The 21,437-nt window shown below is 42.5% G+C and overlaps 1 protein-coding gene across 2 annotated transcripts in view; it reads left to right on the top strand.

The window, feature by feature from the left end:
* Positions 1–21,437, top strand: part of RANBP17 (RAN binding protein 17) — a 1,172,021-nt gene that overhangs the window by 165,633 nt on the left and 984,951 nt on the right. For both annotated transcript variants that reach the window (XM_069199335.1, XM_069199333.1), the window contains exon 9: positions 7,278–7,397. In XM_069199335.1, the coding sequence (XP_069055436.1) occupies positions 7,278–7,397 (120 nt within the window). The remainder of the gene's footprint in view (positions 1–7,277; positions 7,398–21,437) is intronic.

Here is a 21,437-nt window from a genome sequence, read left to right as displayed (position 1 = left end):
TCCATTTGAAGGACTTGCGGAGGGTGTGGAAGTTACTGAGTTGATTTGATGGTTCATGCTGAGGTTGGGGTCCAGGATGATTCAGACGTTGTCGGCTTGAGTGGCGGGGTGGGCAGGTTTCTGAGGGTGGGTGGCCACCAGGTTTGCTCCATGCGTTGAGTTGAGTGCCCATGATGAGAACTTCTGTCTTGTTTGTGTCGAGTTGGAGGCAGCTGTTTCTCATTCAGTTGGGGAGTGCTTCCATGCCTTTGTGGGAGTTGCATCTGGCCTTGTCGGGTTCGTTGGAGAGGGAGAGGATGAGTTGGGAGGCTTAGGAGATGATATTTATTCCATAGCTTCTGACGAGGGTTGCTAGCGAGGCCATGTAGACGCTGAACAGCGTGGGGCTGAGGGAGGATCCCTGGGGCACTCCGCAGGTGGTGGTGTGGGATCTGCGAGGAAGGGGGCGAGTCTCACTCGTTGTGTTCAGCAGGAGAGGAAGGATTGGATCCAGTCGAGGGTCTTGTCTCTGATGCCAACTTCGTGGAGTCTTCTTATCAGGTGTGATGGGAGTCTGTGTCAAAAGCTGCCGAGAGGTCTAGTAGGATGAGTGCCTCCGTCTCTCCCTTGTCCAGTAGGGAGTGGATGTCGTCTGTTGCGGCGAGGAGGGCTGTTTTGATGATGTGGATTGTCCTGAATCTGGATTGGGAGATGTCGAGGATGTTGTGGTCTTCTATAAATGTGATGAGTTGGCTGTTGACTGCTTTTTCAATGACTTTCACAGGAAATGGGAGTAGGGAGATGGGCATAAAGTTTTTGAGGTCGGTGGGGGTCTCCTGAGGGTTTCTTGACGAGGAGGTTGATCTTGCGTGTTTCCAGTTGTCAGGGAAGGTGGCGGTAGCCAGTGAGCGGTTGATGGTGAGGCGGAGCTTGGGGGGAATGATGTCTGCAGCTCTGTTGAAGATGTGGTGGGGGCATGGGTCCGTGGGGGACCCGGAGTGTATTTACTTCATTGTTTTCAGCGTATCTTCGGTGGTGAGGGGTGTCTAGTTGGAGATTGTTGGTATGTTGGTGTCAGGGTTTGGTAGAGGGGGTTCTGCGCATGGGTTGTCCTTGCTGAAACTGTCGTAGATGGTCTTGATTTTGTGGTGGAAGTAGGTGTTGAGTCTGTCACAGAGGTCCTGTGAGGGTGGGATGTCCGTTGTTTCACTGTCTGGTTGATGCTGAAGAGTTCCTTGCTGTTGTGTGCTTGTGAGAAGATTCTGTCTTGTATAGCTTTCTTTCTGGTGTTTCTGATGAGTTGGTGGTGGCGGCTCAGAAGTTGCTGTGGACTTCTGAGGATTTGGTGTTTCTCCAGATTTTCTCGAGGCAGTGACAAATGTGTCTCGATTCTCAGAGTTCGGGGGTGAACCAGCTGGCTCTCTGCGTGAGTGTTGTTCTTTTTGAGGGGGGCTGTGGTGTTTGCGCAGTCGGTGATCCATTTGTGATAGGTGCATGCTGCGGTGTTTGGGTCATCATTCTGTGTGATGGCGGCGATGGCGAGGGAGGCGGTGAGCTGATCGTTGGTTATTCTTGCCCAGTTTCTATGCGATGGTTGGAGTTGAGGTCTGATGCCGGTGGGTGTGTTGAAGGTGAAGTGGATGCACTGGTGATCTGTCCATGGGAGTTCTGTGGTGTGGCTGACACTATCGGAGGTTCCTGTATTGAAGATGGGATCGAGGGTGTGTCCTGCTGAGTGTGTTGGCTCTGTCACGATCTATCGGAGTCCTATGTTGTGGAGGTTGTCTAGGAGGGATGCGGTGTTGGGGTCTTATAGATTCTCGAAGTGGAAGTTGAGGTCTCCCAGCAGGGCGTAGTTGGTGGCTGTGATGGCTTGCGCGGAGATACAGTCTGTGATGGAGTCGACAAATGGTGTACGAGGTCCGGGGGGGGGTTGCGGTAGATGATGGTTCCCCTGATGGTGGATGTCTGACTGGTGTGTAGTTTGAAGTGGAGGTGTTCTATCAGGCTTGTAGATTCTTTTAAGTCTTTGGAATGTGTGTTCAGGCAGAAGTTGGACCTCTGGACGATGGCGATTCTCCCCCCAGGGCGGCTGGGGCACTCTTTCCTGACGACCTTGTATCCCTGGGGGATAGCGATGTCGAAGTCTGTGCGGTGGTGTTGGTCTAGGTCTCGGTGAGTAATGTGCTGTCAGGGAGGTCCCAGATTTAAGTGGCGTGTTTATGGAGGGAGCGGACGTTGAGGAGGATGCACTTCAGGGGTTTTGAGATCCGAGAGTTGTTGAGGGTGGTGTGTGCTGGGTCCCGCGTCTTGGTGGTGGTGCAAGTTTGGCGGCAGCTGAAGGGACCGTGTGTGTTGCCTGGAGATACTTGCATGAAGTTGTTGTTGTGTCCTGGGTTGAGTGCGATGAGTGTTGCTGCTGTGTAGATGCCGCAGGGGCAGGACCAGGGTTCTTGGTGTGGGTCATGGACGGGCGCAGATAGGCTTGCCTTAGGCGCACCTTCTGTGCGCAGCCGCCATTAAGTAGGAAGGGGGGAGGAGAGGACAGCTGGGAGGCGGGAGTGGGGAACTGTGTGAAAAAAGGGAGCGGGCTGCAGGGATAGAGCGCAAGAGAGAAGGGGGTGGGGCAGCGGCGGGGATAGAGCGTGAGAGAGAGGAGGAGTGGGGCCTCAGGGGCAGCGAGCGCCAGGGAGAGAGAGAGGGGGAAGAGCGAGAGAAGCAAGAGTGAGGAGAGAATGGGGAAAAATAGAAAAAGTGCAGAAGTGAAAGGCACAGAAAGACACAGCACACCAGAGAATAATAGTGAGGGGAAAGTAGAAGAGACGGAGGGCAGCCTCGCGGAAGAGCAGAGCTCTCCCACTAGACACCAGGAATAAGGTGCAGGCAGATGCCTGCGGGTGGAGGGCCTTAAACTCCTGATAGAGGTCAGAGTTCAGGGACAGAAGAGCTTCACTTGCCTGTGGAACAAGGAGGTGGCAGAGCAGTTCACTGACCAGGTCAGTGAGGTTATTTCACTTTGTTGCATCTCACTTACTCTCAATTTCTCTCAGTTGCACTGGTTTGTAAAACAGTCCTTGCGATTGCATGTGTTTGTTTTCTATCGCTTTTGTTTTTTAATCAGGTCACCATTTTGCTCTTTGTGACTTTTTAACATGGCACGGACTAATCGTGTGGTTACAATATATATAATCCATGCTCAGCGCTTTAATTCAGCAGCTTGCTGACACTATATTGGCACGGGGAAAAAAACTGGTCAGTGCCGTTTTGATACAGATGCTCCTTGAGTGGAAAAAAAAAAAAACATGTACTCTGCCTCTGTTGCAATATAATCTATATTGGAGCCTTTACATCAGTTCCCATTTGCAGGGTTTATTAGAGGCGTGGCTGTATTTTCTGCTAAATATTTGGGTAGAGGCGCTACATTGAGGTATCTGTCGGATTTCAACAGTTGTTTTTACAAACACACAGACAAAAACGCTCACACTCTCTTTCCCTGTCTGTTTTTGAAAGTCTCAAGCAAGGTTGGTTATTTTATAAAATAATGTGTTTTCTCTCTCTTACCCCTACCAATCCGCATTTATCTCTCGCTGCCGCTTTAGCCCTCCATGTGACCTGCTTGTCATATAATGTATTTTAACATTTTATGCCAGTGCCACTGTTTGGAAATCTTAAGCTCATACACCTCCAATTTTACTGACCAAGCTACGCCCCTGGTGGTTGATGGTTGATCGTCAGTCACTGTAGTTGCATGCTAATTTCAAACTGGAGTTTTGACCTTTCGTAAAAATTAGTGAAGCAATTGGAGGCAATTCTTTCTTTGAAGTAAAATATTGCTTAAAACGATACGAAGAAAAATAAAAAACAAACCAAGTATATCACAAGGACTGCTTTACTTATCCATACAATTGAAAGTGAGGTACAAGAAAGTGAAATATGTAAACATTAGAAATGTTGAAAGAAAGCAGATGCGAAAAAATGCTGATCCGATTCAGTAAAATAAATGGCGATACAATGCCGATGCGAGTGAGATAAATAAATACATGCAGATCCAAAATGCTAAAAACAAAAGTTTGCCATACACAGTAACCACCCAAAAAAGTTTTGAGAAGTACATTTGCATGTGAGGTTGCCATTAAAGGCACGCCCTTCAAGAGGCAGTCTCCGCGGTTCATTACATTAATATATTTTCACACTCAACGACCATTCGCCCATTAACACACTCTTAACAAGTGAGTCTTTTAGGACCTGTGCTAGCTTTCTAAAACAGTTACATATGTAACAAATAATAACAAATCCAAATTTACTTCAGTGCTCAGCAAGGCTCCACTGTGTTTAGGTATTTGAGTCTTCGTTCATTTGGGATCCTGTGCACAAGCAGACACAAGCAGTTACATCCTGCAGACCAGGTCGCCACTAATAAAGCACTTCATATAACTGCATCTGTTTGTAGGCTGCGGTTTTTTTTTCAAAGCTGAAAACAAGTCTGATAGCAACCAGCTTTCAGTCCAGTGCAGCGTCATTGTTCTTAGGTTTATAGATACTCCATTAATCTCCATGCACACCGAAAACACATTATGGTAATTAATGTAATACAATATGCTGATTGTAGGCGCTATATTTATGGTTTTACACAAAGCTCTTTGACCAGCGCCGTATGGATAAAAATACTCTTGTGGTGTCTAAAATTGAGTTGCTGTTCATCCTAAAGCGCTTTCAGATGGACGCTTCCTCTGTAACAATGTAATCCGTTGGAAGCGCTTTAAAAGCATCCTCCAGTTTCCAGCACATCTGTAGCGTATGTATTATATTAACTTGTGTGAAGAGGCTCCAGTCACACGGTAACTAGGTGTGCAGTGCACTTTAATAAGGCAATAAACTACACTCTTTATTTATTGCTACACCAACCTACCCAACTCGAATCTCACACACTCACATACACTACAACCTAGCCTAATCTACTCCACTCCCATCTAACCCATTCAACCTCATTAAAATCCACCACTACCCCGCTCTATCCAACTCCCTTCAAACCCAATCTATCTCACCTCAGTGTACATTACAAAGCAACACTGCCTCACTTGACTCTGTCACAATATACCACACTCCACTCTACTTTACTTCAATCCATTACAATCTACAACACTACAGTATATACCACTTCCATCTAATCCATTTACCTCACTAAAATCTGCCACTATCTACCCCACTCAATCCAACACCTCTCAAGCTAAAACAATCCACCTCCTTCTACCACACACATCAACACTCTGCCTCCCTTGACTCCGTCACAATATACCAAACTCCGATCTATATCTCTCCACTATACCCTAATCTAATCCATTACAATCTACAGCAGTGTACATCACTACAGTCTACACCACTCCACTCTAACCCAATATTCACCAATCTAATCCACCCCAAACTGCCCAATACACCACACCACTCTCCAGCAGTCTAACCCAGTCTACCCCACTTGAATCAACCACAATGTACACCACTTAAATACAATCTACACCACTCTGCCCCATTACATTCTACCCCACTCCAAGCTACACCACTCAAAACTACCCCACTCAACTCCAATCTACCACACTCCAATCATCAACAATCTACCAACATCTACCCTGCTCTAAGCAACCCCAATCAACCACACTCTAACCCACTACACTCTATACCACTCTAAGCCACACCACTTACACCAGTCTATCACACCCCATACTGCCTCAAGCTAACACACCCCACTCTGTGCCATTCCGCTCTACACCAATCTACCCTACTACAGCCTACTCCATATTACCACACTCCACTCTACCCCAGTCTATCCCACTCCAATATATACCCCACCAGCATACCACACTCCAATCTCACCACTTCAAAGTTATATCGACACAGTCAGCCTCACTCCAAACTACCTCACCCCTATATCCGTCACTCCAATACAGTCTTCCCCAACCTACCAAACTCTACTCCAGTCTAACAAACTATGCCAATCTACTATACTCTACCCCATTCACATCTGCGTCAATCTACACCATCACACCCCATTCCACCCCAAACCACCACAAAAACGTTCAGCCACATTACTCAGCAACATATCTAAAACACATTGCCAAAGCCAATACCTCTCCAAAGGCGAAACCTACTACCTTTGCCAATGCTTGTCTTTCTTGGGCAAACTATTTCCCAAAGTAGTCAGCAGATCCCAATTTCTAGTCTTTGGAAGTCGATATTAGTGCTGTAGCGTCAATGGTAATCTTGGGAGGTGATGATTACAAAACCTCACTTTTCTGAAAGGGAAAATATAATTGCTTATGTTTTCCTCATACAATATCGTTATTGGTCATGGTTTGTAGCACATATCTCACTTTTTCTTCTCATCTACATGAATAGATGTTTCATCTGTTTACATAGCACTCTTAACTGACAACTGCTTGGATTGCCCCGGGCACCCAGTTCTCAACACTTCACACTCACCTCCACACACACCCACCATTCATAAAAGCAGTGCAGGAGGTTGCTCATTCTCCTACATTGCACCTTAAACACTGAACGACCTCCCTCAATACATCAGAGCCTCCTCCTCACTTCTTGAGTTTTAAGAAGCTGAAGAACTGGCTCTTTAAATAGCTTCTCGGGGACTACATGCCTAAACACCAGCTCAAGCACCTGGATACCCTCCTGGGCGATTAATGCTCCATACAAATCGCCATAACATAACATAACATAACAAAGCCAGACCTATTGCTTTTGCAAGTGCTTGTTCTTTTTAGTTTTGCTCTTAAGTTCAAGTTTAAATACTTTTCTACTCCTGGTCCTCTGCTGTTGAATTTCGCAACTTGAAGACCATTAGTGTTGGTAGCTTGTTAATTTATCCATTACGAAGGCTTTTGTTAATTTTTTTACTGCATGACTCCTGCATTTAAATACATTTGTATGTGAGGTTTTTTAACTGCATAACTACTGCATTTAAATACATTTATATGATAATTTATAGCTATTTATTTTTTATGATATTGCTTTCTAAGCTAAATAGTGTACCTTCATTGATAGTGCGTGTGTGTGTTTTAGTTTGTGATGGGATAAAATAATCTTTCCTCATTTGGTTCTTCGAGTGTGGTCCAGATGTTAGTGATAGCCATTTCTTCTTGCTGCCATTTGAGACCACTTTCAATCAAATTAATCTGAAGGTTTACCTCGACTAAATGACCACTTTTTGATTTTCTAAAAGCCATGTTTGAACATGCTGTGAATAAACAGAATATATATAGCAGTAATTTTGTGCATATTTTGTTTTTCAGGCTCTTTCTTGTTTAGTCCAGTTTGCATCTGTTAGGAGATCTTTATTTAGCAATCCAGAACGTGCAAAATACCTCGGAAATTTAATTAAAGGAGTAAAAAGGGTCCTCGAAAACCCTCAGGTATTATACCAATTTAATGATTTTTGCATTTTAATGTTTTTGAATTTTTCTTGAGTTAAATACATGACTGTCAATCTTGCTATGATCTGTGCTTGTAACTCTTTAAATTTGGGATTTCTCAGAGACCTGCAGTTCACAGGCTTAAAGACTGATCAGGGTGATTCAGTCTTCCAGCCTTCAGAGACTGCTATAGCCTTAAAACCTGCCGTAGCGGGCTCTACCGGCCATTAAAGGCCCGAGCCAAAGACGAGGGCCTTTAACAAGGGAGTGGGCCTTTAATGGCTGGTAGAGCCCGCTACGGCGGCTTCTAAGGCTATTAAAACATTCGCCCACTCGAGGGCAGAATGTTCTATCAAATAAAACAAGTTCCTCACGACGCTCGAGGGGATTAAAATCCCCTCAGGCTCCGTGAAGCTTTGTTCACAGCTGTTGCTGTGAACAAAGAGAACATTGGAATGTTGATGCTCCGGGCTTTTACCAGCCAGTAAAAGCCCGGAGCACTCCATTGTCTGCAATGGAGCCCCCAACATTCCAATGTCCCACAGTTATGGGAATAAACTGAAGGTGAGGGGCCCAAAGAGAGAGAGAGAGCAATGTGTTGTCTTGTAGCTCACAGATAAGAGTACCCTAATGCTAAAACTCCAAGACTGTTAAGCTTGTGGTGGACCAACCCACACAAGCCCTGATCCATTACTTTGCCCAAGAATCACTTTTTTGTTTCTCCTTTCACTCTTGCCCTGAGTTGCCCGAATCATTGCTCTCCCTTCTTAGCCAGCACAGCAGAGAGGTAAAGATGAAGCACCTCCCAGCTTCGGCTGCACATCTGACAGATAACAGCACTGTTTCAAGTACCTGGCCTGGCCTCCCATACATCCTCTGACTAAGAAAGTTGTGGTATCTCTACCCACCATACAGATTCATCTTACACTGCAACTGATAAATCTTATGCTCTCCTAGTAAGTGGACACATGGCCAAATGTGGGCCCGTGCTCACTGTGCTACTGGAACAAGCCTGTACCCGGCTGACAAGCCCCAATCAGGGCGAAACCAATCTTGGGTTGCTCGTGTTTCGGTTCATAGAAAACCTGGCTTGGCAGTTCAGGCTGGAGTGTTCATGTTGGAGCAAGACCAACACCCAGCATACAGCTGGTTTTAACCTTAGGTAGCAAGGTCAGGAAAATAATGATGGACTGGGTTGTGGCCAAGAGTAATTACTTGTGGCTGAGATTAGTTCAAGCATTCCATCCATCACTGTTTAGTTTACTTCAGTGTGATGCCCTGAGTGTGACGGGTATGCTCAGATGTGGGTCCAGTACTTAGTGTGTCACCAAAACTGTGTTTCTCCAGAATGATGAGCCAGAACAAAACTGGTCTTGGGTTGCTTGTGTTCCAGTTCGGAGAGTCTCTGACTTGGCAGTTCGGGCTGGACTGCTCTTATTGAAGCAGGGCTATTGCTGATTTGCATATAGCTGGGTCTAATATGTGGTGGCATGGTAAGCAAAATAGTGATGGACTGGGATGCAACCCGAGTAATTACCAGTGATTGAAATCAGTTCAAGCATTCAACCCATTGCTGTTTGGTTTCCTTCAAGTATATTATTGTGAAGTCTTTGTAAAATACGTTTTTGCATTTAATAATATTTGTGTTTTGAACACTATTTTGATTTATGTAAGTAACGAGTAGCTCTCCATATTTCTGTACAAAATATTTTGGCTATATTATGGCCACTCTTTTATACTAATATCCCATAATAAGTCCTTTTAGTTCCATTTTCACTATAACATGTTTTCAGATATATGTATTGATCACATTTCCTGCACTGTAGTCATCTTCCATTACCTTCCTTCCCCTTTTTCCCACATCCAATAATCAGGCAACTCCTGGCGAGTTATGTCATAAACTTGTTATTATAACACCTTTGTATATTGTAAAACCTGATGATTAAAGTGTGAAATTATTCCAAGACGTTTGTAGCTCTCCACTCTGTTGAGCAGTTGTGACAACAACCATGAATATGTAGATTGGTCTATTTAGAAAGGATTCAAGTCTTGTGTCAGTGAAAATCCCATAATTCCTCTGATGGCTGATGTAGTTTCTGAGTAGCGCGATAGATGATCTCGCAATGTAGGTGTCCTCTGTCTACTTTGCTTAGAATGCTTCAGGACGAGTGCCATCTCCTGCTGGGGTTGGAGGGAGTTGTGGATTGAGTAAATGTGTGACCCTCCTTGCTCCATGAATGGCCGCAGTGAAACAGGTTGCCTGAGATAAAAAGATAAATGATTGGATTGAGCTCCTATGAAATCCTGGCGTGTGCTCTGTATATGTGAACAAGGGGTGTGAAAGAGTTAAGCTGTTAGTAGGAAGTCTGAGGCGACAACTGTAAAGGGATTATTTGGTTCAGTCTCTGTGAAGATTTGCTTATTCAGGCTAACGACTATCATCAGAGAAAGGGGTATTTATAGTTTTGAAAGTTCACATTGTTTGCACTTGCTGCAGCGCCACAAGATCCCAGCTATTGCTTAAACTGAATAGTGGATTCTAGGCAAGAGGTCAATGGATCGAAGCGACAATGGACTGAGGGGATGTCATCAATAAGGAATGTAGTCAACAACAATAATCAATATACTCAAAGATCTTGAACCCCAAACAATAACCACACCAGTTTATTAAGAAGGATTATAAAATGTATTTCTCTAGATTAGCAATGCTAATTTCATGAAAATAACTCTCAAACACAAAGTGATAAGCATATAAAATTAATAATGGCTGATTAGAACGTCTAATATATCTGAATTTGATCAAAACAATCAAGCAAATAATCTCCAAAATAATAACACTGATTAATAACACCAGAAAAGTAATTATGGCAAAGTATGCATTAATACAAACAATCAAAAAGTGTCAATATAAATCTTGAGCATTCGAAGTTAATACCCTCACTAACCACAAATTAGCATCAACATGTTGGTCTTCATGTAAAAAGAATTTAGTAACACAAATTTAGGAAAATCACTCTAACTCGGGTCATATTTTAAAAAAAAAATTATTAATATGCAGCAGTCAAATTATAAGTTGCAGCTGGTACCTGCAAAGCAAAGAGACACATATATCATTACAATTTTGTACATTACCCTTAGAACAACAACATGCATTCTACTTCAGCAAGGGGACTCCATCAGTTAAGTCTTCAGAGAATCAGGCCTAATGACAGCTAAACCCACAGTGCTAGTATGACTCGAACCATCAACAGGAACTCTTGAACCCACGATCTCCTCCCTAGAGTCTAGAAATCTCATCTCCAGTCTCAGATTCTGACTAAAGAATAGCCTAGTCAGGTTGTTATACTAATCTTCAAAAAACATATGATTGGTCAGTTCATGGGGTGGTTACGATTCAGCCAATAATAATTCTAATTGATAACCTAAAATGCAACGACGTCACATTAACTAGGACATATTCAGAACAGTAACTTTTCCTCTTCCATCTCTTCTGTAAATCCATTGTTCCATTCCGTCTCAACTTCTCTTCTCAGGAAGAAACTTTCTCACTTGTAACATTCACTTCTATCCTCGAGGAAGAAACCAAGTATTAGTAACATTTTCAGACAATAGAACATTCAACTTATATAAGAACTTGATTAAACATGGCCTTGTAAGACATAACGCAGCAACCCACTAGGGGTAGCTGTGTAGACATCTGTTAAACCATCTAGCACACTTTTATATAAGCATTGAACTATGGAACATAACCACAATGTTTGGTTAGAATTTTTCTCAGGAACAAAAATGATCTGTGGTGACCATTTTCAAAAGTCACCTGTTTTTTCATGTTCATTTGCTACACGGTTAATACACTAAAATCATTAATAAAACATATTAGAAAATTCACACTCTCACACACTTCATTTACATTTTCTTTCTTAATGAACTATATATTTGTTCCAAGCCTTCATATACCTGCGCCAAAATAAAGGCTAATGGGAAAATGTGTGCTATTCCCACTTTAAACCTTTTTGATACTTCTCTACGGTGAAATGTATATTGCAGTAATCCCTGTGTACCGTGTTATTTACGGGTCTCCTGGTATGGCGTGTTTTTTCTTTTCTGAAATCCTAAGTTAGGGACTGTGAGTTTACAAAGTCCTCTTGGCAGCAGAAAGGGTACAGACTTTGCAGAGACTTGTTGAAGATATGTGTTTATTTATTTGTAATTATCAGTGTATAAATATCAGTGTGGAGTGGCATATAAATAGCAGGTGAGTTCTCTTGATTATTTGTGTTTTTTAAGTCAGTAGATCCTAGCAGGAGTATTGCCCCACTAAAATATGTGCACTGTGTGACAATACCAAGGGTTCTGATGGAGAAAATATGTATATGTAATTGCCATAGCATGAACCTAACCAGACTGTAGTGGATATACATGGTCAAAGACCGGCATAAATTCAACGAGTAAGAGGAGAAGAAGTGAGGTTGGGGATAGGGATGGGGATGTAGTGTTGTGTAAAGTGGTGAGTTGTCAACTCTTTCCTAAGTTGGAGTTGTAGGGAGCTGGTTCGGTATATACTATATAGGGTGCACAAAGTCCAGGGATTCCCCAGAGGCTTGACAGAGGCTGAAATAGATAATACTAAAGCTCTATTTGTGGTAGTATGTTCGAGCAGTTAGGCTGTTTCCTGTAAGACGACATAAACCTAAACCTGTGAATAAAGACTCTACCCTTAACACCTACCCGGAATCATCGTTTTACTCTTCGCCTTCGGATTCGTTGTACTTGGGCTCTACTTTCATCCCATGAACATTGTTGAACTTTTACTTCTCTGTGTGCCTTGGTCTATTTGTACTTACTATATAGGGTGCACAAAGTCCAGGGATTCCCCAGAGGCTTGACAGAGGCTGAAATAGATAATACTAAAGCTCTATTTGTGGTAGTATGTTCGAGCAGTTAGGCTTACCAGAGGGTAGAGTTAAGCATTTGTTGTACACACACAAGCCATAGCAGAAACACACACTCAATGACTTAACTCCAGATCAATAGGATTTTATATAGAAAAAATATGTTTTGTTAATTTATTTCTGGAACCACAAGATTCAGTCTGCAGGTAAGTACATAAAATAAAAGATACTGTGCATATATATGACCAGGACTTTGAATAGAATCGAAAATGTATACAGTTTTCTTTAAAATGGCAAAAAGCTATTTTAAAAGTGGACACTGCAACTTTCAACAGTTCCTGGGGGAAGAAAAGATAGTACAGGCTCCTATTGAGATGGGGGTACTCGGAATCCGGTCAGCCAGCAGGTAAGTACCCGCAACTCAGAGGGCAGACCAGTGGGGATTAGAAGAGCACTGGAGGGGCCACAAGTAGGTACCAAACACACACCCTTAGCGGCCTGGGGCGGCTGGGTGCAGGGTGCAAACAGGACGTCGTGTTTCCAGTGCAGGTCTATGGGGCGACCCCGGGGGTCACTCAGAGGCTGCAGGGAATGTCCAGGGTGGTGTCTCGGGCACACAACCAGTCGGACAAGGAGGAGGGCCACCTGCTGAACGATGAGGCACCAGTGGTCAGGTTCTCCAAGGCCTGGGGGCTGCGGGTGCAGTGTGTCCTCAGATATCTTTGTCTTGAGCTTCACGGTCATGGGGGTCCTCGGGATTCCCTCTGCAGGCGTCGTTGTGGAGGGGTCATCCCAGACAGGGCACTTGTTAGCAATCGCCTGAGGACCCTCTTTTGTTGGGTGGACCACCTGGATACGGCCCATGGGCGTCGGGTGCACAGGGATCAAGACTTGCGCATCCGGAGTGAGGTGGGAGTCCTTGGTTGTAGGTTTCTTCAGACATAGCTGCTGTCCTCGGGAGTTCGTGGTCCTTTTGGGTGCAGGGCAGTCCTCTGGAGTTGGCAGAGGTCGCTGGACCCGCTGGACGCATCGCTGGTCTTTTAGCAGGTTCTTTGAAGCAGGAGACAGGCCGGTAGGGCTGGGGCCAAATCAGGTGACGTCTTCCTTTTTCTCTGCTTTGGTTTTCAGCTTAGCAGTCCTTCTTCTTCTTGTAGGTCGCCAGGAATCTGGCGAGCTGGGTTCAGGGCAGCCCTTAAATACAATATTTAGGGACGTTATAGGGATCAGAGGGCAGTAGCCAATAGCTACTGTCCCTGAGGGGGCTACACCCTCCTTGTGTCCACTCCCTTTGGGGAGGGGCCACATTCCTATCCCTATTGGTCCCTGTCCTCCAAACCAAGATAGAGGATTCTGCAGGGAGGGGTTCACTTCAGCTCTGAACACCTTAGGGGTGGTCCCAGCTGAAGTGGTCACTCCTGCTTGTTTTTCTTAAGTTTCCTGACGAACTGGCCCCCAAAAGTGGAGGCTTTGTCTGGGGGGTGGGCATCTCCACCAACTGGAGTGTCCTGGGGCACTGTAACACGAGGCCTGAGCCTTTGAAGCTCACTGCCAGGTGTTACAGTTCCTGCAGGGGGAGAGGTGTGAAGCACCTCCATCTAGAGCAGGTTTTGTTTCTGGCCTCAGAGAGCACAAAGGCCCTCACCCCCTGGGTTCAGAAACTTGGCTGCTAGTGGCAGGCTGGCACAGACCAGTCAGTCCTACACTAGAGGATTGGGTAAAATACTGTGTGCATATTTTAATAAATCCCACAATGGCATCAGTGGGGGTTTATTGTGCTGAGAAGCTTGATACCAAACTTCCCAGTATTCAGTGAAGCCATTATGGAGCTGTGGAGTTCGAAATATCAAACTCCCAGAACATATACTTAATATGGCCACACTGCACTTCTAAGAATGGACCTAGACACTGAAAGGGCATATTGCTCATGCAGCTATGCCCTCACCTGTGGTATAGTGCACCCTACCTTACGGCTGTAAGGCCTGCTAGAGGGGTAACTTACCTATGCCACTGGCAGTGTTTTGTGGGCAAGGCACCCTGAGGGTGATGCCATGTAGACTTTGCCTTTTTCTCTTCACCAACACACACAATCTGCAATGGCAGTGTACATGTGTTAGGTTAGGGGCCCCTTAGGGTGGCACAACACATGCTGCAGCCCTCAGGGACCCTCCCTGGTCACAGGGCCCTTGGTACCACTGATACCTGTTACCAGGGATTTATCTGCGTGCCAGAGGTGTGGCAATTGTGGAAAAAAAGGTACATTTTTAGGGAAAGAACCCTGGTGCTGGAGCCTGGTTAGCAGGATCCCAGCACACTCCATGAAGTCAGCATAAGTATCAGTAAAGAGTTGGGGGGGTAACTTCAACAAGTTCCAGTTTGCTACAGGAGTTGTGTTCGAGTGGTCCTAATGGATAGGGGGATAAAAAAGAAAAATATAGCGGAGCACACCAAATTGTTCTTAATGTACAAAAGTAAAGGGTCAGTAGTGACTCCTGAATTAGAAACAAAAGAACAGATATATTCTCACAATACTGTTATAAATTAGCAACCCTGGTGTGAGTTCTCTTATTCACATATATATACCAACTCCTTAACACATATGAAAAAACCTATGATTTATTAACAAAAAAACATATAACATACAATACTAATCATGACCCATAACAAACTGATACATTAAACACACACTAACAATTGACGATTACAAACATCATAAAGAGTTCTCCATATACAAATACAGACTTGAAGTTATTGTGCCCAACAGAAATATGTTGAGCCCATATGTAGCATCAGCCGACACGTGTTTTGTCCAAGACTGGACTTCTTCAAGGCTGGTAAATTATAATCCAAGAACATTATGTTAATATCTAAAATTATATAATACTACAAATACAATAATAACTATACTTTAACAATAAGTAAAAAGACACATTAAGTCTCCCGAAAGTGTATGGTACTGATAAGAAGTTTGTGACGAGAGAACTGACACCAGATGTCAAAACAGTCTAATTGTTAAAAAAAAGGAGTGAATTGATAAATTAGACTTCGTCTTAAATATGGCAGAGTAATAAGTAGGTGGAAATATATAATATATCAATGTTCAAAAGGTCCCAAAATTTCCAAACGTGCAGAAGACCTTATATCCCTATATAGCAAATCTTTCCCAGGGTGACCATAATTGCTGATCCAAAAAAAGGAAATACCTTATCTTCTCCAAAAGTTCCTAAATCCAAAAACGGTATCTCAAACTATGAATGAAAAATAGGAACCAAGTTGTAAGCTATAAGCTCAAAATCATATGTATATATAGAAAATATAAAATGCTCCAATTTAATACTAACCTTGAAAGGAATATCACTTGCGCCCGTTCGTTATGATGGGTCCCAAACAAAACACTTTCCTCTTCATTATAAGTATTGTGTCAACTACCAAACTCTCCAATGGTCCCAACAGCAGTAAGTGTTTACATATATCCCATGAGTAGAGAAGAACGTCACTGATGACTATTCCTCTACCTACAGGTACAAAGATCAAACAGTTAGCTATTAGAAACAAATCATTTCTCAATTCTAGCATCCTTTATTTCAATAGCAAATATATGTTACCAGTTCCTCTGCAGCATAAAATATGCATGTTGTTTTCACTTGATCCAAAGTAACTTAAGAATAGAATGTATATGAGATGTAACCAATAATGCGTATCACCATAATAATAACTTATAAAACGAAAATAGACCTAATGAAAAATACTTGAGAGCTTCAGAATGGTCCCGACATTTGCGGTGCAACAACATTGAACCGACATACGAAATTACATGTATGTTATCATTTAGAAAACCGTCAGTCCGCGTCGCGTCTCATTCCAAACCAATATGTTTTTAATCTTCTACGCAAACAGACCGCCTTATAACCTCTAATGCCGGCATTGAATAATCCGCCGTCCAATTAGCGGACGGGGATCGTATTTACATAAACAAAGAAAGAGGCCTCCGAACAGGCCATAAACCATGGCGGCCATCTTGGAATGTGATCCATATGGCACCTCCGTACGCTATTAAAGTCTTGAAACGGCCATCTTGGAATGTAATTCATATGGCGCCTCCATGTGCTATTATATTCCTACAATAAGCGCGACCAAATGTCAATTGCATCTTATAAAGTGATATGAAAACTGGAAAACATCATATAACTTAGTGCATATTGCTCTCCCAAGTAGAATTACCTCACGGACAAATTATATTACTACAAATGAATTTTATAAAAGGTGAATATGAAAAATTATAAAATCCTAAAAGAGATGTTGGATAAACATCAGACATATAAAAAAAATAAGAAGATGTCCAAAATACAGAGAGATGACAAGGATTATGAAAATGGGAGGGTGTACACATTTGCAAAAAGATTTGATGATTTTGCTAGTAAAGCACATCCTATTAATGTACAGGGGCCGGCTGTATCAGCAACGGATGGCTCAGACTGTTCCATTACATCTGAGGAATTCGATACAACAAGTGCATCAAGTGACAATTCAAGTTTAGTTTCCAATGAAGATCCAATGGCTTCCACTAGTTTTTTACAGGAAGCAAAAAGATACAGATTGGGTAACAAGAGAAATTTTTACAATCAGTCATTTTTAAACCAAAGAAAAGAACACGTAGAGGGAAAGGAAGAAGGAGACGTCAAGGGACAGACAGTAACAGGAGTACAAACCAGAGCAGCCAGGAACAAAATCAAGAACAATTAGTTCCTGAAAGTTTGACAAATGCAAGTATTAGTGTGAATCCAGAATGTAATAGCAATATTTCCATTGTCAATCTATCTGACTATATACTTACTGATGAACAAATAAATAACCTCTAATGCTGGCATTAGAGGTTATAAGGCGGTCTGTTTGCGTAGAAGATTCAAAACATATTGGTTTGGAGTGAGACACGAGGCGGACATTAGGACTGTGTTCGTTTTATAAGTTATTATTATGGTGATACGCATTATTGGTTACATCTCATATACATTCTATTCTTAAGTTACTTTGGATCAAGTGAAAACAACATGCATATTTTATGCTGTTGAGGAATTAGTAACATATATTTGCTATTGAAATAAAGGATGCTAGAATTGAGAAATTATTTGTTTCTAATAGCTAATTGTTTGATCTTTGTACCTGTAGGTAGAGGAATAGTCATCAGTGACGTTCTTCTCTACTCATGGGATATATGTAAACACTTACTGCTGTTGGGACCATTGTAGAGTTTGGTAGTTGACACAATATTTATAATGAGGAGGAAAGCGTTTTGTTTGGGACCCCTCATAACGAATGGGCGCAAGTGATATTCCTTTCAAGGTTAGTATTAAATTGGAGCATTTTATATTCTATATATACATATGATTTTGAGCTTATAGCTTACAACTTGGTTCCTATTTTTCATTCATAGTTTGAGAGACTGTTTTTGGATTTAGGAACTTTTGGAGAAGATAAGGTATTTCCTTTTTTTGGATCAGCAATTATGGTCACCCTGGGAAAGATTTGCTATATAAGGTCTTCTGCACGTTTGGAAATTTTGGGACCTTTTGAACATGGATATATTATATATTTCCACCTACTTATTACTCTGCCATATTTATGACGAAGTCTAATTTATCAATTCACTCCTTTTTTTAACAATTAGACTGTTTGACATCTGGTGTCGATTCTCTTGTCACAAACTTCTTATCAGTACCATACACTTTCGGGAGACTTGATGTGTCTTTTTACTTATTTTTAAGGTATAGTTATTATTGTATTTGTAGTTTTATATAATTTTAGATATTAACATAATGTTCTTGGATTATAATTTACCAGCCTTGAAGAAGTCCAGTCTTGGACAAAACATGTGTCGGCTGATGCTACATATGGGCTCAACATATTTTTGTTGGGCACAATAACTTCAAGTCTGTATTTGTATATGGAGAACTCTTTATGATGTTTGTAATCGTCAATTGTTAGTGTGTGTTTAATGTGTCAGTTTGTTATGGGTCATGATTAGTATTGTATGTTATATGTTTTTTTGTTAATGAATCATAGGTTTTTTCGTATGTGTTAAGGAGTTGGTATATATATGTGAATAAGAGAACTCACACCAGGGTTGCTAATTTATAACAGTATTGTGAGAATATATCTGTTCTTTTGTTTCTAATTCAGGAGTCACTACTGACCCTTTAGTTTTGTACATTAAGAGCAATTTGGTGTGCTTCGCTATATTTTTCTTTTTTGTCTGTCACGTTTTCTTTGGAGAATTCCGGGAGACACATCATGGCAACGATGTGTTTTAGTGTATGAGCACCCTCTACTAATATCTGTTTAGGAATACTATGGGAATGTGCATTGATTTTCCTCATTTGTGTTGGATAGGGGGATAATGCTGCATATCTTGGGTCATAAATAGTAAAGGCATGCAGTCTTGTTTTTTTTTTTGTTCACACTCTTAGTCTGCAGTCTAATGGTGTGGTGTTTGCATGATAAGGAGGGTGTGCTGGTTGAGATAGCTTTCTAAATGATACAGTTGCTTTTGAAGATGATGTGGGCTGGCAGGTGGAGCAAATTAAGTTCCATCAGCATGTGGGTGATGTGATCATATTTTGTCAGGCTTTTCTGAGACGTGCTGCAGCAGTCTGGGAGGCGAAGGAGTAGAACATTACCATCATTAACATTCTAGAGTAGGAGGGCTTGAACAGCAGTTCTGAAGTTGCTTTCTAGAGCATCAAGTAGCTCTATGTATAGGTCAAAAAATGCCAGGATACTATGGATCCCTAGGGGACTCCACACGTGATGGGGATCTTTTGTGACCTGGAAGTTGCCATGTGAATAAGCTGGTGTTTGTAGGAAAGGTGGGGGAGAACCAGTGAAGGACGTTTCTGGTGAATACCATTAGAGACTCTGGGGTGCATATGAGGGGGGGATGGGTGATGTGGAGCTCCATACTACATAAAAGCCAAATTTTTTGATGCATCTGTTTTATCCAGAGCCTTTGTAGAATCTACTTAGTGTGGATCCTTGGGAGACATTATGATGCAATGAAGATTTATCAGCTAGAACCCTGAGTTCCAACCCAGTCCTAGAAAGTTCAGTGTCCAAAATGTTGTTTTCCGAAAATGCTCACTTTCAGAGATGTGCATCATGTTTTAATATGAAACAGAGGATTTTGTTGAAATTAAAGCCAATTTAGAGGACGTTGTAGAAATGGATCTGTAGCTACACTTCAAGAGGCGTTCAGAAGCATGGAATGAGTGGCAATCATCATTTGTGACCTCCATTCGAGGTGGTTAAAAAAAAAACAGAATTTTTTGGCTTACCCCCAGAGACGTGCAGTGAAACTATGGCACTGAAGACGTGCTTCCCACATAGGTGCTTTGATGAGATGCCCCTTTGGTTGGTGTGATGTTATCAACCAAATAAACATAAAAAGAGACTTAAGTGCTATGTAAAAGATTTAGATTAGTCCACTGCTGGCACTGAAAAGGAGTTGGGGAGATTCTGCTTTGCTGAGGCGTGGCAGAGCTCGTGTGGGGAAGTCCACGTGGCCTGGCTCCACTGGGGATGAGAATGGAATAACCTGTGCCGACGGGAGTGTCCCCATCCATAAGAAAACCTCGATTCTGCCATAAGTAATCCAAATACTGAATGACATGTTCAGGTACACAGTATCCTATTACGCGGCCCCTGCCCCAGCTACAACAGTATCGAAAAGCAATCGGATATGAACACGAAATCCACTTTCTGGAATAACGGTAAGAAGGAATGATAGAACTTGCGGGAGGGGTCCGAGCACCAGAGCCAAGCTACAGCACAAATAGGAACACCAGCGAGGCAGGGTGTATTTACGTACTTAACAAAACAAAGTGTTTAATTTGAGCAGGTGGTTTCCGGCACTTGTGGCAGCTGCCACATGGTGGCGCTATTTGTGTAATTTAAAGCTGAGTAACAGTTGTTTATTAATTCATTGTACATTAAAAAAAACTAATATCTACCGCCCAAGCCATTCTTTTAACTTTTGGGGCCTGGAACAGTCTGAATTATCAGACTTGTAGTCGTGTGATGGTAAGTAGTTATGAAGCTACGTCATTGGCACTTTGGCGGGGCAATGGGTGGTGCAATGTGCGGTGGCCTCCTGAGGGGACCTTGGCACTTATTTTCTTTCAAATTAAGCACTGTGAGAAACAGAAGGGTACATGTCTTTTACACTCTGCTTTCAGCTGCTAATCTCTGCTCAATCACTTTTTTATTGCGAGCTGGAATTCCACCTGGCATCAGGAAGCCACATGGTTCAATAGCTGTAGCCTTTTACGCGTCAATAACAGGTCACGACCTAATCGTGCGAGACACAGGTGCTCTAATATTTGCCAGAAAATGTGGCTCCCAAGCGGCCACATGTCATGAGTGAAACCTCCAAAGAGTCCTGCTTTTCCGCCGATCAGCACCTGCAGCTGTTGGTATACCCGCCCATACTCGTGATGGGGACGCGAAATGTACAAGCCCCGCGATTCAGAGTGAAGTTGTTTCAAACGGAAGCCTGGATAAGCTGACTGTGCATCCGATCCACGGACACTCTGCAGAAGTGACTGTTTTAAAAATATTGTGTGATCATTTTTGTTTTACCTCACATAGGCTTACATTTCCATTGCATCGATTCTCAATATTAATAAATTAATACACCATTAAACGTATTAAGAACAAACTTTTCATAGGTGTTCTTGATTGTGCGCGAATCATTCACATGAAATGCAGAGGAATTAAGTACAGACAACATAAAAAAAACACATTTATATCGAGGAGACAAAAGGTAGTCACTTCAGAATAATACCTGTTGTTCAGCGACTCACTGGCAGAAGAGTGAAAGTAATAACCGTTTCTTTTAAAAATCGGTAAAATACTCGATGCACCCATAAATTCCAGCAAAAATTGATGTCGAAATGCCTTTGTTATGAGGTGTTTGATATCGTGTGGTGATATCGAAACATCAGAGGTCACTGTGTAACTACTCCAAGCACAATAAAAGAAATACATGAAATAAGTCTTCTAAGTAGAAACAAGAGTGAAACCTTCTGCTCGGGTCACAGTTAACAACCATTGGCAAAGCCAGTAGGTCGAGGCAGTTTGAGAGCTATTGGCGTTGTCA

The sequence above is a fragment of the Pleurodeles waltl genome, chromosome 7 (assembly GCF_031143425.1).
Source record: "Pleurodeles waltl isolate 20211129_DDA chromosome 7, aPleWal1.hap1.20221129, whole genome shotgun sequence".
Classification (NCBI taxonomy): Eukaryota; Metazoa; Chordata; class Amphibia; order Caudata; family Salamandridae; genus Pleurodeles; species Pleurodeles waltl.
This window is presented reverse-complemented; position numbering and strand designations above follow the sequence as displayed.